At 28.5% G+C, this 18,411-nt stretch overlaps 1 protein-coding gene across 1 annotated transcript in view; it reads right to left on the bottom strand.

Annotated features, from left to right (window-relative positions):
• Window positions 1-18,411, bottom strand: part of LOC106463008 (THO complex subunit 2-like) — a 160,632-nt gene that overhangs the window by 92,777 nt on the left and 49,444 nt on the right. Inside the window, exons 6-7 of the mRNA XM_013922975.2 lie at window positions 9,314-9,395; window positions 6,361-6,466 (exon numbers count right to left, since the gene is read on the bottom strand). Coding sequence (XP_013778429.1) covers window positions 6,361-6,466; window positions 9,314-9,395 — 188 coding nt within the window. The remainder of the gene's footprint in view (window positions 1-6,360; window positions 6,467-9,313; window positions 9,396-18,411) is intronic.

Raw genomic sequence — 18,411 nt, 5'->3', positions numbered from 1 at the left:
ATATATATATATATATATATATATATATATATAGATTATTACTATTTAGAAATAAGTTCTTAAACTTATTTTTCTTAAAACACAGAACAGTAAATGAAGAGGTAAAGCAAACAATTATCTCTTCTAGTTATGACCTTTATACTCGGTTGCTGCTTGTTGTAGCTTGCTAAGCTTTAAGAAATTTCATGCATGGAGGATGAGAAATGAAATAATTTTTTTTAGGTTTTATTATATACATTTGAATAACCAAAAAATCATAAATTACTATATCAACACCATAGAAATCCATTATAATTTATCAAGTTTAGTAACTAAGCTGTATTTGGGTCTAAAAAAATATGAAATTTCAAACAGGCTAAAGACTCAACTTAACAGAACAAAGATTTGTCTCAAAAGAAAGAAATGATGCTGTTATATTTGAAAATAGCTGAGAAAGCCACTAGGAGGACATTCTAAGCTTTCGATTGAATTGGTTATTCACATGTTATACATAGAAGTAGGTGAACACAAGGGACTGTTTCCAAAAATGGAAGGAGGTGAGTGGGGCCACTGTGTTTGATTCAATACATGAGCAATATCTCAGGAAACAGAAAAGATAGGAGGTTCTTATTTTACATTCTAACTTGTAAATATCAGTATTTTGAGTTCCTAATTCATACAAAACTACAGACTACGTATTTTCACATCACAAACATCTAATTTGAACCAGTGCTGCATTTAACATACCATATGACACACACAAATTGATGTTTAGGTGTTTTTGTTTTTAATATTCACTCTTAAATTAAGAAATTAAATAATGAATAATATGAAAATTTGAATTAGAATCTACAGTTTGATACCAAACTTAATGAGATAAGTTCATAAAATAGTAGTTCAATAAAATTTTGAATGAGAGTCAACAAATGCAATTACATGACCTTTGACCCATGATCTGTCTGGAAAGGGTTAATTAAACACCTTTACTATCAACAATATATGTAAATTAAATTAATATTATAATGTATTTTATGATTCAAAGTTTTATTTTATCCAAGTTTTAAGTATATTTTCAAAATAAACCTTAAAAAAACTACTTCAAATTTCGGATGTATTGTCACATGACAAACGAGCTATGAAAATTCTCTACTTTGGCTCAATGTATCTTCAATAATACAATGGTAGTTGAGTAGAGGTACATCTAGACAATAAGATGATTACATAACCTTTTGACTTGCATATTTCAAAGTTCTCTATATGAATACAGTTGAAACAAGTATTACATTTGTTTTCAAACTCTGACAGGTGCCCTGCCCACCTTCAACAGATTTGTTTGAGTTTTATAGCTGACATGAAGATGTTACATATACATGTTATAGTCATTAGAAAGAGCTCATTTTACACTATAATGTAACAATGGTTATTTTGAAATTGGTGTGCAGTTTTTTAACGGACTACATGTAATTGACTGTAGTATTGTTGGCTGTTTGATTGATTATAGCACTTAGTTGTTTCTTACCTAAATATGTTATAATTAGAGATACAGTTTAAATAGTATTTAGGTCTTACTATTATATTTTAATTAATTATGTATTAGTTATATTTTAAAATGCATAATTAAAAGGTTTAAACATTTTTTAAATATACATCATACTTTACGTCCATTCTCAAGGCTTATGATAATATGCACTGAATGAAAGTTTTGCTGAACGGTTGCGAATGTTTGACAAAGAAACTGTAATATGCCTCTAGAGCACCGTTGGCTTGTGTCGAGATGAATAATAAGTGGCAAAGGAAAAGACCTGAAATTACAAACTTAACAAAAAGAAAATCCTATATTCTACAAAAAATTAATAGGTATGTTTTTTTTATTTCCTAATTTTAATTATTTCATTGCTTTGTACCTTGATGATAAAAGCTAGTTAGTGATATGGTAGAAAAAATGAAAAATAAAATATTAACATTTACCTTCAAAAATTTTGATATTCTTTCACAAGGTTCCAGAGATTATGCAAATGAAATGTGAAACTATTAAGATGAAGAAAAGTATTTATATACTTAAAATGAAAATTACTTTGCATTCAATTTGTTAATAGTTTGAGTGCAAGTAACTACAATAGAAAAATAACATAGTTTTAGTAAAAACAATTATAATAATATCATTCTTTGTGTACAAGATACTTATGATCTTTAAAAGAATCTTACCAGTTTTAGAGAGAATACATTAAGAAATCTCAGAGTTACCACACGTATTGTTGTACAAGTGAAATTCACGACTCAATTTCCACAAAATTGCATGAGCTTGACACGAAAGGGTTATACACAACAGCACTAATTTATTAGACAGTTCTACTACATTTATTTTATATAAAGAAATGCCAGTTTCTGATAATATTTGGAAAAAATATTGAACAATGTTAACTTATCAGTAAGTTGAACCAATAATAATATGTAATTTAGTTTCTGAATTAACACTTAAATTGGTCTACATCATCAAAGTTAACCAGTTTTCATTTAGCATGTATGCACATTTTTAATTTAATAACAGGCCAATAATGATACATCCAGTGAATAACACTTTCATTTTACTAAATCCCTAATAAAAAGAGTTAACAGAAATGATCACAAAAAATGGAGGCAAGTAGATTCAAAAGGACCTTGTGCTACACATGGGTTAAACAGGCATGCCAGAGACCCCTAGGGCCCATATATAGTTGCCCCCAATTTTGAAGAATTAGCCAGACAAAAGGCACCTAACCAGCACCATCCCCTGCAACAATAGCTTCTTCTGGCATTTTCAAGTGATTAATAGGATTGTATGTTGCATTGAATCCCATACCTTTCAATAAACAGCCCAACACATTATTACCCACAAGGCCATGCCAAGCTCAATTTATTAAAGAATAATCCATTACTTTGCCTAATAGAGCTAGTTGGAAACTAATTTTCTCTAAAGTAAAATTATGACTGAAGAAATGCTCCTGTTTGTCAACACTTACATTTCTTGTTGAAGAAATGGATTAGTTTTTAACAAAAAACTATAATCATGTTTTAAAGTGTAAGCTTGTCTATATATCAAATCTTAACATACTGTACAAATACCTGAAGAAAAAACATACAGAAATAAAAATAAATGTAAAAACACCTATAAAGTCATAAGTAGTGTACAACTGTATAATACAATTTGCAAAATTGTAGAAATAGTCCATTTCTTCACACATACATACATGGATATAAAGTGTAACAGACTTAAAATAAGACCCAAAGCTTTCGAATAGTTGACTATTCTTCTTCAGGAGAACAAAGAGAAGAACAGTCAACTATTTGAAAGCGCTCGAGTTTTTGGTCTTATTTTAAGTCTATATACAGTATTAAAATTATAGCCAATGCTTGAAATAAAAAATTATGTGCTGTACAAGAAAAATACATTTTACCTACATTAATCTTTTGACAATGGCCTACATACTCTGTAAGTAGGTTATGTAACTCTCGTGAAATTCTGTTACAAAAATGGAACTAATTGCTGAAATTGTTTGAAATTTGACAAGAAATTTTCTAAAAGTATGTAATTTCAGAAAAATACTTTAGATTTTTTTTCTATTATATCTAATAAAAATTCGTTATTTAATGTAGTTACTTGCACTCGGATTTTATTTTACAGTTTTCACATTTTATTTCCATAATCTATATAATTTCCTACATGAATATCAAAAATGTTTAAGGTAAATGCTTTTATTTCATTTTCAATTTCCTCTACCAAATCACTAACTCTAACTACTATCATCAATGTACATTGCAATGAAATGCTTAAAATTAAAAAACAGAAGTATGTAAATACTTTTTAACTCTTCATTGAATAATCTTAAAATATCTTCTTTGGGTCATATGCATAACTTCACATCTTTACCTTTTCCCTCATAGTTTAATTTTAATGTTTTATTTTATTTTCTATTATTACTGTTGATTATTTATGTTGACACATGACAACAGGCAATAGAACGATATGAGTGGCAGAGATACTTTAGCCTCAGGCAAAATCTTTTTATACTCACTTGTTGAGCGAGGCAAAAACTTTGATTATTTTATAAAAATTATTAAGCCTTTCAAATATGAATTTTAAAACACAAGTAATGTATAGTTAACTAAAATCTAAATACCATTTATCTATATCTCTAACATACAAAGAGCTATCATGAACAAAGCAGCCAACAGTAGTACAAGCAGTTACATTTACCTGATTACAACAACTTGGCACCAATTTCAAAATAACTTTTATTGGATTACAGTGTAAAATGAGCTCTTAGTAATGACTGTATACACATGTGTGAAGTATGGAAGATGGACATAGTCCCCATCAGGGGTTGACAAAATTTATTACTTGTTTCTACTACATTCAGCCAAAGAACTTGGAAACATACATGCCAATGGGGCAAGTAAACTACAATCTCATCTAGACATGCATATACAGGACTACACTTTTGAGATTCTAGTTATACATCGCTAAAGTTCAAAATTGTTTATAGCTTGTGCATCATGTGACAACAAAATCGAAGTTTTCATTATAGCTTTCAATGTTGTTTTTTTTTAAAATAAAGGAATAAAAACTAAGATAATATAAAACTCTGAACTATAAGGTACTTGATAATAATTTCATTAAAATACATTGATAGTAAAGTGGTTTGACCCTATGAGCATGCATATCCTTTACTGCACATGACACAAGGTTTAGTGTCTTACATTCAAACATATATTAAACTATTTCTTGTTTATGTTACACCAACTAGTATAGCATAAAATATTAGCTAATAATAGTATGTAAATTTTAAGATCTTAATTCTATAAGATAATATTTAAAAAAATCCTGAATTTCCCTAGCATGACACATTTTCTCTAGGTATTATCTCTTTTCTATTTTATCTACCACCTCTCCAGTAACTAGGAAATTCAACATAAATTTCTCACTATAAAATCATCATTGCTCAGACAAATCATAATATTTATAGCCTTCAAACCCCTCCTGCCACATCCTCTCTTTCAAGATTTGTTAATAGTTCTCTCTTACATCTAATTATATATTACCTATAACCAATAGAAAGCCAAGATTTTCCTCTATCAAATGACGTATTATATTACATTGTGTTCTGAACAGATAATCGTCAATTTCACTTGTAGTACAGGCATCGTTCCTACAGGAAAGGTAACAACTAGCTTGGATGAATTTGTAACGGCTCTTGTTGCATAGTTAGAAAACCAGAAACATTTAGATTGTTAGAGGAAATTGTCTGTTTTTTGCATATTACTATTCTATGTTCTTTGGTACATTATTTAATTAAATAAAAATTATTTAATTCACTAAATATAGTAGGGTTAAGTGTCATCAATAGTCGACAAAAAAAAAGAAGAAGAATACTCAGGTAAGTACTTTATTTCTTGTTTTTTATGTTTATTCTTTATTTCTTATTAGAAAAATAACTAAAATGTAAAAATATGGATCTTCTTAAATTAATTAAGGTTAGATTAGGTAAAATAGATAATAATAATAATAAAATCATAAAAATGTTTCATGAGGCATGCCCGCAAGCAGCTTGTGGGTCAAGTTATTTGATAGTGTAATATGAGCTCCACGTTCCCCAAGTGATTTAGAACTCATAATGGCACAAATAGTAGTTAGACACTGTTCAAAGGGGCAATCAAAAGGCAATAAAACAATAACATTTAATTATAAATAGATGTATACAGTTATGAGTTTAAAACTACTTAGGATGAATGAATGTTGTTTCATGTTACAATATGAAGTTATTCTGGAAAGAAAAAAGAATAATATAGATTTATTTCAATTTTTCTTTTTTCAGTGATTATGAGATCAGTCAAATTAACCAACTGCGTATAGTTACGGTATAAAAAATATCAGATAAAATATTAAGTTTTGCTGAAAACAAACATTTGAAATGCATTTAGGAGGTTTTAGGGATTACACAAATGAAACTTGAGATTTATGAGATGAAGAAAAGTATTTTTAATCTTAACATGAAAATCACTTTGCACATGACACAAATACTCAATATATATATTCACGGACAAATATTTTTTTTAGTTTATTTAAAATACTTCACTAAAAATATGACTTTTTGTATGTGAAAGACTTATAATGTTTACTAAAAGACTGCCAAATTTTGTGAAGATGTACACATTATATTAAAAGTCAGTAGTATCAAATCTATAGACTTTGAATGTAACTTAGTAACATTCACAGAAAGGGGTTTAAAAATTGTGTCACTGTCAAAGGGTTAAGAAATATGTGCTATATGTATCAGATGTGTGTAGAAGTAACACTATCAAAATACTTTTTTGAATAAAAGTTATTTAGAATAAAAAGCCTACCTTTCTGAATCTTTCTTATTTCCTGTTGGACTACCTGTGGTACTTCGGGATAACACTTGGGTTTTGGAGAGATCTGACCTCAAAAGATCTTTATCCTGAACTACTTCTATAAGAAAAAACATTTGAAATAACAATAAAATGTAGAACTAAGTAAAATGGTTAACATTTTCTGTAAAATAACAACATTACATGATAATTTCTGCCAGTGACAGAACAAATTAATGGCTGATGAATAATGGTCACAAATAACAGCACAAAGCTTAATGTAGTTCAATTGAGCTAAATAAAGTTTCTAGCTAAAATCTATTCTTCATATTAGGTTTTTGATTGATATATGAAATTAAATAATACATTTTGCAAATGTGATACACATATAACTATAAAATCAACCTCAGCTAAAAACCAAGAAGAAAAGCCATAATCACTCTAAATTACATGCTGAACCAGATGGGATTACGAAGCAGAGAAAACAAAGAAAGAACAAAAACCTTAATCAATAGAAAAAACAATATATATATATATATATATATCACAAGTTTCATTTAAAAAGCAGAAAATTTATCTGTACTTTCATAATCTAAGGATTAAAATAGAAAAAGCTGCACCCTTCCATTAAAAATAAAAACATATACTTAGAACACAAAATATTGTCTTACAGAAATACAGAATATCATAAAACTATTATAATTTAACTGGCTTCCTAACTGAACTATAAATAAGTTAGGTTTATTGACACTTGATACACTTTTTATTTTTTACTAAAATTATCTCTCAAGTTTTTCCTCAATAGAGTGTGTCACAAATTTACTTATATCTCATTAAATTGAAAAGTTGAGAGGTTTATATTTCATATCTTGACTTGTAAATATCTATAATTTCAGTTTCTGATTGTTTGGCTTCTCTGACAACCTTACAAAGGGAATAGAGAAAATCAAAGTTAAGAGAATCGGATAGGAGATGCACCATGTGACACATATGTCAAGATATAAAAATCTATTTAAATATTTCCTTTTGAAATTGAGCAATTAAAACTGAAATAATGTAAAACTTTGGATTATGAACTATGTTTTGATGCCAAATTTATTTCACATATATTGATGTTTAACCCCTCTTGATATGGGTAGGTCAATGTGTGCATTTCATGACTCTGTTCAGTTACACTCAAAATTTAAAAACTACTTTATTATCACTGTATGTTAATATATTTGGCATCAAACCACAATTAATAAATCAAATTTTAATATAAATTTTAATTTCTTAATTTCAAAAGGAAATATACGAATAAATTATTAATCTCCCTTTGTCTGAATAACATGACATTCATTCACTTTGACTTGCTCATTTTCTGTTTTTTCATCACTTCTCTCTGATGTCCTGAGTTTAACATCAGTTACTTATTATAATATAGCTATTACTAACGCTTAGTCTACTTTTAATAGCCTTCAATCTTCTTTGTGTATGGTGATATAAACATTTTAATATCAAATCCTCTCTGATGTTTGCTATTACATCATTTATAGCTAACAGAAAGACAGTTTTAATTTACTGAATGATATATAATGCAACCTTGTTCCCAGGAGAGTTTGTTATTTTGCCTACAGACTGAAAGATGCTATTGCCAAGTTCAAATTGAGCTGCTGAGGAAATTATTTAACGTGCTTATGCCTTTAACACTACAAATTACAATAGTTATAGGACAGTGTTTGCTTTGTAGATGTTATCGCATTCTTATTTGCATATTTGAAATAAATAAAAATAATTTAATGTATTAATGCCATCATTACAAAATATTAGGCTTGAGCTTCATCAGTGCACTGACAGCAAAAAACAAACAATTTTTTTTCATGTATATTTTCTATTTATTGTTATAAAAGTACTTAAAATCTAAAAATTAGAAACGTATTAGGTTATATAAGAAAAATAAAACAATTTCTCAATTGTGACTAGCTCATGTATTATGTCGTTCAATACTGTAATTTTACCTATGCATTCGCCACGTGATTTAAAGCTCGTATCATGGGATTATTAGTTAGACATGGTTCAAGGAGAAGTAAAACAATAAAATTAAATAAAAACAGATGTAAACTGTTACAGGACTTAAGCTTTTTAGGATAAATAACTAATTTTCTCTTACAATCTGCAGTCATTCTAGAAAGAAAAAAGGGTACTTTCTATTTATTTTTTTGTGGTGGTTACAATGTTGGTCAAATTGATTGAATCCATATAATGTTAGGGTAAAGAATAGAAGAGATAAATACAAAATTTTATTGAAAAACTTTGATATTCTTTAAGAGGTTCATACAAATGAAATATGAAACTGTAAGATGAAAAAAGTTTTCAACATTAACATTAAAATCATCTTGCACTTGGATTAGTCAGTCTAAGTCACACTCCAACTTCATGTGTGTGTGTGTGTGTGTGTGTGTGTGTGTGTGTGTGTGTGTGTATGTATATGTATATATAAATATATGTGTCTGACTATATATATAGTCAGACACTTACACATTTTTAATAAAAATAGTTTATTCAAAAATGTTATTTTCTGTGTACAAAAGACTTGTAATGCTTGCTAAAAGCTTTCAAGATTTTGTGGAGATGCATTTACTAAATTAAAAGTTATATTACAGATACTTTAATGGTTACCTTGTAGTTACAAGGGCAACCCCATATCAACAGTGTTAAAGAGCCATTACCATATTGTCTCCAAGGCTTTCTGATGGTATAAAATATACATTCATTTCTATTTACTAAAACTGAATTTTTAGATTATTTAAATTTAGGATAACTTTTTTATCAAACGCTTAAGACATAATGTCAACAATTATTAGATTTACATTTCTGCCATACGAAAGCATTCTGTTTAACAAGAAGAATGACAAATTAAGTACCATATTAGGCAAAGAATTACTTTATTTCACAACACATAATGTGAAAAATAAATTAAGTTACAAACCAGACTTCAAGAGATCCTTATCCTTCACGTAAGTTGGTCCAAGTGTCTTTACGGCAGTTTCGTTTTTAAGTGATGTCCTTCCCTGTAAAGAAAAGCATATAAAAATTTAATACTAAAAGTCAGAGTGAAACAGAAAGTACACTACTTCAAAATGTTAAGCCAGCAAATTCAGAATTTGTTAAGCATTTAATTTCTTAGTTAAGACACATGAAATATCAGGTGCAGGAAAAACAAAATTGCATGCTACTGGGATAAATTAGGGGATCAGTGATAACTTGGTGTTGATGTGAACATTAGTTGTCCTCAAGGATCAAGTAATTAAACCATATACTCAATACAATAGCAAAGGGTTAAAGAAAACAACTTTTTATTATAATTGCCTTTAGTATATACTTACCAACCTTAAGTTAAAATTTGCTACTTCAATACACATTTATCTTTTAAACAAATAAACAACAAATATAATTAAAAGCCACAATTACATGTAAGAAATGAAATGAAAATTTTCAAAATGTTAACAATCAACAGGAAAAGTATAAGGATTGATTTTATGTTAAAATCAAATTATATGTACCTTAGAGTAGCATTTTCATTGTGCTTACGAAAGTTCATGATTACTACTGCCCTGCACAACAGTTCAGAGAATTTATGTTTAAAAGTAAAAATCTAAAATCAGCAGTATGAGTAGAGCATGGGCTTGTCACATACCAAGGCTGATCTCTTTCTGGAAAAACAAACCAGTAATTTCAGCATGACTTAAAGTGCTTCTTGGGTTTGAGACTACATGGACTTCCTAAAATATCTTTAAGTTTTCAGGCATTTCCTTTTTCCCAGTACATTATTAAGTATTACATTATCCATTAAATTGCCATTATAAATGCTAGGCGTTTAATATGAAAACACACAATTATCATACATGTACCATGGATATTAAACATTTAATGTACTACACTGTGTAAATTTTTTAATATACACTGATATAAGTGAAACAAACCATCTATAAAATACTATTTTTTTCCCTAGACCAAGAACACAGTATACCGGCTTTTTTTGGGAAAAAATAACTACAAAGATTACGTTATACTTATGTCGTACAAGTGCTTTGATATAGTTGGAAGAAACTGTAATTTTTCACCTCTCTTTTAATTCATATAATAATCCATATAAAGCTTTTAAATTATTAGTAACTTCTCCACACAAGCAAGCTGGATATTTTAATTGAATCATAAATTACAATATACAGTAGTGAAGACAATTTTGTTGTTCTATTTACCAACACATAAAATACACTTAGCTATGTCAGTATGTTTAAGAATAAAATATTAAGTTTTAATGAATGTGAGTAACAGTTTACAATTCAAGTTGTTAGGAGGCTCCTGGTAGTAACAGAATCAAATCATCACTTGATAATTCTTGCTTTTAGGGCACAGAGTGCATAGATTATTGTAATGCACAGCACTAAAAATTCAGATATTTCAAAGAAGCATAAAGATGTAGAATGTGGCTGCATTCCGCACAAGAGCATGATCATAAAATATTTAAAAAATGTCTGCTATAGTAAGTGTGTAGTTTCTTCACCAGACAAAACAAACTATTTTTGCAAAAAAACTATGATTGAATTTACTTCTACAAAGGCAAGGGAAATTCTATAACATTTAAAGGTTTTTACCTTTATCATTCAGACATTTTACTGCCTGATAGTCTATTTTCACTCTTACATTACAGCATTGGAAATAAATAAACTTTATGTAAATGTGATAATCCTAAAATGCTAAAAATAATAAAATAAATCATCTAAACATGTGTGTGGTACTACAAAAAATAGAAATAAATATCAATGTTTCAGTCTTAAATTGAATAAATAGAAGACATGCAGTGAAGACAGTTTTGTTGTTCTATTTACCAATACATATAAAATATACTTAGCCATGTCAGTATGTTTAAGAATAAAATAATTAGCTTTGATTGATGTGAATAACAGTTTATAATTCAAGTCGTTAGGAGGTTAAACATCCCTGGTAATAATAGAATCAAATCATCACTTTTTTTCCCTAGACCAGTATTTTTTAAGTATGGATACGTTTGTTGGTGAGTAGAGTTCAGCAACTGTTATATAAGTGAAATCTCGGTAATACTCTGAAAATTTCATTTTTATTTTAAATAATTCTCAAAGTATGGATCTGATAACATTTAACATAATTAAATAATAAAAATGAACCATATGCTTGTCAAATGTTTAACATAAGTACTCCATCTAGCGAGCTTTGGTGTTTCTCTATATATATATATATATATATTATTTTTTTTTTTTTTGTAATAGACATCAGTATTGTTCATCAAATATCATGTACTGATATTTGCATGAGTTTTAAAAACAATTTTATTTGCAACAATGAAAGAAACAATCAACTAATTTAAACATGATATAGGTCTATAGCTGAATTTTTTAATATTTTATTTCTGATGTTTTTAGGGTGATAATGTTTATCAATTTACATGAAAATTTTTTATTTGAAAAAATTAAGTGGTTTTAGTACAGCAGTCTCATGGAAATTTGTAGAGAGAAACCAAGAGAATACTATTAATCATACTATTTTTAGATTGTTACAGGTTTTGTATTACTTTGCATGCATGATACACTTTCATATACAACAGTTTAAGATAAAACAAAATAACTTACTCTTAAATTATTGTACCTGAAGATAGGATTTCCTCTAGCTTTTCCTTTATTTTATACACTAATTGTAATTATTTCATTAATTTCATAAAGAGTTTAATTATGATTGAATAGAGCAAGAATTAGATCATCATTTACTAACAGAGTAAATATAAAGGTTAAATAGGTTTCTTTTCTAGTTTCTGTAAACATTTGTTTTCTCAAAAATTGTGAAAATATTTGTGTGTTAAATTCTATCTCTTTGAAAGCTACAGAAATTGTCTTCAATGAGAAGACATCAGATAACTTGAGATAAGGTGGGTAAGCTTATACAGTTTAAAGACAGACTGAATAGGTAATAAAAAATGTTATTAAAAGATTGACACAGTAACAAATGTATAATATTTGAAGAAAAATCTGTCTTCATCATGGAAAATAAAATATAAACATTTAACTTAAAAAACTTTCAATATTCATTTATGAGCTTCTAGAGACTATACAAATGAAATGTAAAAAACTGTACGATAATAAACAGTATTTTTATACTTCATATAAAAATCACCTTGCAGGTGAACTATTCAGAGTCTGAGTGCAATTAACTACATTATATAACACATATTTTTATTAGAAATAGTAGAAAAAATAAAAATTACATATTTTGTTTTTCTGAAACTACATACTTTTAGAAGCATTCTTGTGAAATTTTAAACAATTTCATCAACTAGTTTTATTTTTGGAATGAAATATTATAAGAGTGATGTTACCTTCTAAAAAATTTAGAAGCCGATACCCAAAGGGTTGATAATAATTTCAAAGTATTTGCCAGACAAATATTGTGTTATAGAAAATATTTAAGAACTATGTGTATATAATTTAAGAAGCAAGTACATAACTATTATGCTTTTAATTACTGGATATTTCACTTAACCCCTCCCAATCCATTTTCTTAAGTGTACATTGTTGTTTTAATTTTTTTCTGGTTCTTTTTTAATTGCAGACTCAAGATATCAGTTAAGTCCAAAGCTGCCCTGATAATTATTGAAAATAAGAAACAAATGATTGATACCATTTGTGATGAACTCATTCAAGATGAGGACCTTTATTAGATTCACATATATGCATGAACTAGTTATCACAGGTAGCAACAACATCCTAGCTGAAACAGAAATCTAGAGATCCACAGAGATGATATATCTATCTCTCATGAAGGAATTTACAATATATTTATACAAAAAATGGAAATGTTTCCACAGAGATGATATATCTATCTCTCATGAAGGAATTTACAATATATTTATACAAAAAATGGAAATGTTTCAAACGTCAGTAGGAAAATTATCTTGACCTGGGACTTGAGTATCTGGTAGTTATGGAATCACCAGTCCAACAGAGAACTGGAATAGACAATGTGCTACTGTATATGAACATAAAGCTATTATGCTGGAATTATCATATTTCCCTGCCCTGACAAGATGTGATACTGTAGCATCTTGTATTGGCATTTTTAAAGGAACTGTGTTAAAGTCTCTCCAAACTGAATATTCCCTCTCTTTAATGGGTGAAGCTATGCTGCTATGTCTGGCATCATTGAATAGACAACCAAATTCATTGCTGCATGCTATGGATAATCAAAATGTGCTAGTATGTCAAAAGAAGGGCAGTAAGGTTTGTCAAAGGTGCCACAACAACACTGAAGTTTAAAGCAGCTTGCCACAACAACTTGTTACTGAATTTTGTACTCATAGTACAGATACTAAGGCTGTTTGCTGCAATCCCTAATTCTGAGCTACTGACCATATAGAGGAAAGTCAGTCAGTGATACTATACCACTCACTACTGATGTAAGATATTTACTATCACTCTTATAATACATCCACAGCTTAAAGTGTGGGGAACATTTTGTGGTATTACATGGATTTGATCCCTGCTAATAAGCTCCAAAATACACAGCTCTATCACGGGGCCAACCTACACTTCACCGCCAAAAACAGAAGCTTTTTTTTAAAAATGTAAAGATGGTCCATATTCAAATGTGTATTTGGAAATTTTCTCTTGATTCAGACCTACCTTGATCCAGTAGAGTATGAATAGGTATTGATGATAATTCCATTTGTTTTTACAGATATCTTGTTTTATCAAATGCATATGTGAGGTTAATACACCTTGTAAATCTATGAGATACAGTTGCAATAATGTAAAACTGCCATGTTCAGGTGGTGTGAGCTGCTGCAGCAACCTCATAAAATCAGCTTTACACTCAATTGAAGAAGAGACAGATGATTAAAACATTTTACCCATTCCATTGTCTTACAAACATGTGAGTATTAACTGTTAATTAAGATTAATTCACTTATTAAAATTGATTTACTTAATTTTTACAATGTCAACTAATACTTTTAATGCTGGGGCATAGACAGACGTGAGAAAATATCAGTATATCCAAATACTCAACTGTAAGAGTCATCAAGCAGATTCAAAATACATGGTCTTGAGATACAGAATCCACCTTGTATAGATGTTAAATCCATCCAAATTCACCATACAGTCTACCAGACTATTGGACGAATATGTTTTAAGGACATAACACGTTTGTCATGAATGTTGCCTATGACCTCATGTCTAGTCTTAAATGTTTATGGCTTGTAAAATTTGGCTTGCACGAGAATGCACCTAGAATAGCTTGGGAAGAGGTGTGTAATTTTTTATCACTTTTATCAGTTTCAGTGTCGTATGGGGGGGGGGGGTCATGAAATGCACAGCATTTGGAATAATAGTACTGTCAATGTTATTTGATACAAGTGAAAACATCTTTTTTCTTTGAAGATGTCGTCTTAGATCATCATTACACAATCTTAATATGGCCGTCATTCTTTTTGCTCACACTAAACACAGCATATATCACATCTATACTCCTTCCATATGACTAAGTGATATCTTGCTAAATTACTTCATTACTATTTCCATAAATACAAAAGTACTATAATTTCACTAGATAATTTAATTTCTAGCCTGTAATCATATAATTGACTCTACTAAGCAGGTTAGAGTTTTGTTGGCCATCAGTAACATAAGAGTAGCTTTGTTCTATTCTGCATTGTAATACAAGAAGTTAGAAAGCTCAAAACATGACAAAAGCATAAATGAGTTTTAATGACAAAATGACAATATAATTTCTAAATAATAGCGTTTGTTCATGTTTATCATTATAAAATGACTTCATGTAAAGATGATGCTCACATTAAAAACTGATGCAAAGTAGGAAACAAGACCCCAAACTGAGCAAAATATCACAATTTCACATTAAGGTTTGATACACACACAAAAAACAAAGATGCAGCAATAGACATATATATTTCTACAAATATGTTCCAATAAAGGTGAAATAACTTCAACAGAATATATATATTCTTTGGACATCACTTGTATGCAAAATTCTAGTGTTCTGTATTCACACATGTTTACATACTGCAAAGTTTGCTCAATTTTGAAATCTTCAATTTCTTTGACAATCAAAATATTAAGTTCATTACCACTTTTAATTTAATTGTAGATTTATATTATGATTATTATACTTAAATATCACACTCATTTATAATTTTCTATTCTATCTACTATAATTATTAGACATAGACAAGATAGTGATAAACACCAATGAATTAATAATTCAAATAATTGAAACCAAATGTTTTAAACTATTTAATCATAATTTAAAAAAATATTTCTGTGGTTTAAAAGACTAACAAATATTGAGTTTTAATTGGATACTCTTTAAACATATAATGAAAATATCTGAAACTTAATAAAGAAACAAAAGTTTAAACACAAAATCAAAATCTATTTCAACATAAATACATCTACTTAACTCTAAATTCAGGCTATTTGGGGACAATGAAAACTACAATAAATAAAATAAAATTATAAAATGAACATGTCACTGAAATAACTAGGCACTGTGTACACACATGACACTGAACTATGCCCAGCAAGTGAAAGAAATAAAAAGAAGTTGCCTGTGAATTCAGAAATATATAAATTCTATAGCAAAAAACAATGAAGACCTTTCTGTAGACTTGTCCTGATATATTTTTTATTTTTAGAACAGTAAAAATAAAATTTAAATATCCAATTCTTCTCTGCTAAATCAGTTATAAACAAATGTAAGTCTTATGTGGTTTTCAATGACTAAATGTTTTCAAAACTTACATCTGCAGTACAACCAAGTTCATCTTTATATATATATAAAAAAGCTAAAGGAAAATACAAGACAGGTGAAGAATGCTTACAATTTGATGTTTATGAGCTGTGTTTTTAAGCATTTACTGAAGAAACTACTGTATGATATGATTGTTGAAAAGTATTGTAGAAATGAAAAGTGCAAGGTGAAGTTAAATTGAGATTATGGGGATTAAGAAACAGGTTTAGCAAGAAAACTTGTGAGTTGGGAAAACAATATGTACAAGAAGTTGGAGTTTGAATAAATCAGTTAAACATCTACAGATAAATAAACAACAGGAAGGAATTATTAAGAGAAATACTAATATTATTATTAAAACTGAAAAAATTTAGATGGGATCTGATTGAAGTGTTTAAGATTGTTAATCCTTTCTGTGATTAGCCTGAGATAACTCAGGTGCCTTCCATGTTTAAAAAATATTTTATTGGTGTATTTCTAATTGTTTGCCTAAATTTATTCACAGGTTATCATGTGTTACAATCAGTACTTACTAGGTGGCAATGGAAATGTTGTGTGTACTGATCTCTACCAGATTTATTCTGAATTATGTATCATAAACACTGAAGATTTCCTATTCTTTACTGTAATTTCATTAAAATAATACATATGTATAAATCCAGATGTGTAACATTTATTTATCAAGTATATTTTGTGCAGAAATATAATAACAGATCATACAAAATCTTTTGTTTCATTACTATACAAGTATAGGCTATTAATAAGCAAAATAAAAAACTACCTTTTTTAAGCTCATTTCCAAAAAAAAAGTAACACAAAAGAGATTAAGGGAATTGATAATTTTGATGCATCATCGTTTTTTCTTATTTAATGGTGAGAATGGTAAGACTAGGGAGCATAAATATAAATTTGGCATGGAAGGAGTCAGTCATCTTTAGCTTAGATGATTTTATTTTTCTAAAAGGGTGGTTGGTTTTTGATGAGTTATCTTCATATACAGTAGATGTAGTCCATTAAAGGGGAAGTTTATTTGAATGATAATGGCTGGCTTTGATTTTTTTTTTAGTGTAGTTTAATTTAGTGAATTGGATGATCCAGGTGGACCAATAGGTCACTTGTTTTCCTTTAATGTTATGTTAATATTTAACACCAACAAGCAGTAAAGGACAAAAATAAAATATTCTAAAGTCCCATGATTATATAATTCACTTTTACCATGAAAATGCAAGCATTTATAAGGTATCACATAAGGTGAATATCAGGTGTAAAAATAGTAATTGTTGGTTTTCAATAGACTAAAAACAATGAAAATTATACTTTACCTAAATGAAATAGTTCAGATGGTAATTGACTGACAATGTATATTTGATGTAATGCATACACATGCATATACCCACATATGTTTATACATAAAAAAGGTAACTGTACAGAGAACAAAAGAGAGAGTGAAACAAACAAAGCTGTTCATCAAAAAGACTTTAAGGCAAGAAATCAACATGTAGGAATATTACATATTATTTAATTAACAAGTAGATAACAAAAGATGTGCATAAACTCTTCCTAATCTCTTATTCTTGTTTACATCTACAGTGGTCTATGGATATTATTAGCTTCAGTGCATAGACTCTTCCTAATCTCTCATTCTTGTTTAAATCTACAGTAGTCTATCGATATTATTGGCTTCAGTACATAAACACTTCCTAATCTCTAATTCTTGTTTACATCTACAGTGGTCTATGGATATTATTAGCTTCAGTGCATAGACTCTTCCTAATCTCTCATTCTTGTTTACATCTACAGTGGTCTATGGATAATATTAGTTTCATAGATAAATTTTATGAAAATTGATTTTTGGCAACATGTTCAGCTAAATTGAAACCTTCATTTTTAAGAGCTCTTCTGTTATTTTATGGAATATTGCACAGTGTGAGCATTATGACTAATATAAATGACAAGGCAGTAGATCCTTTCCAGACGGGTCACGGATCATCGTGTTTGTTGACTCTCATTCAAAATTTTATTGAACTACTATTTCATGAATTTATCTCAATAAGTTTGGTATCAAACTGTAGATTATAATTCAAATTTTAGCATTATACCTTATTCAATTTCTTAATTTAAAAGTAAATATTAAAAAAACACAGTTAAACATTGATTTTTGTGTGTCACATGGTATGCTGAATGCAGCACTGGTTCAAATTAGATGTTTGTGAAGTCAAAATACAAAGTTTATAGTTCTGTACGAATTAG

The sequence above is a fragment of the Limulus polyphemus genome, unplaced genomic scaffold (assembly GCF_000517525.1).
Source record: "Limulus polyphemus unplaced genomic scaffold, Limulus_polyphemus-2.1.2 Scaffold1300, whole genome shotgun sequence".
Classification (NCBI taxonomy): Eukaryota; Metazoa; Arthropoda; class Merostomata; order Xiphosura; family Limulidae; genus Limulus; species Limulus polyphemus.
This window is presented reverse-complemented; position numbering and strand designations above follow the sequence as displayed.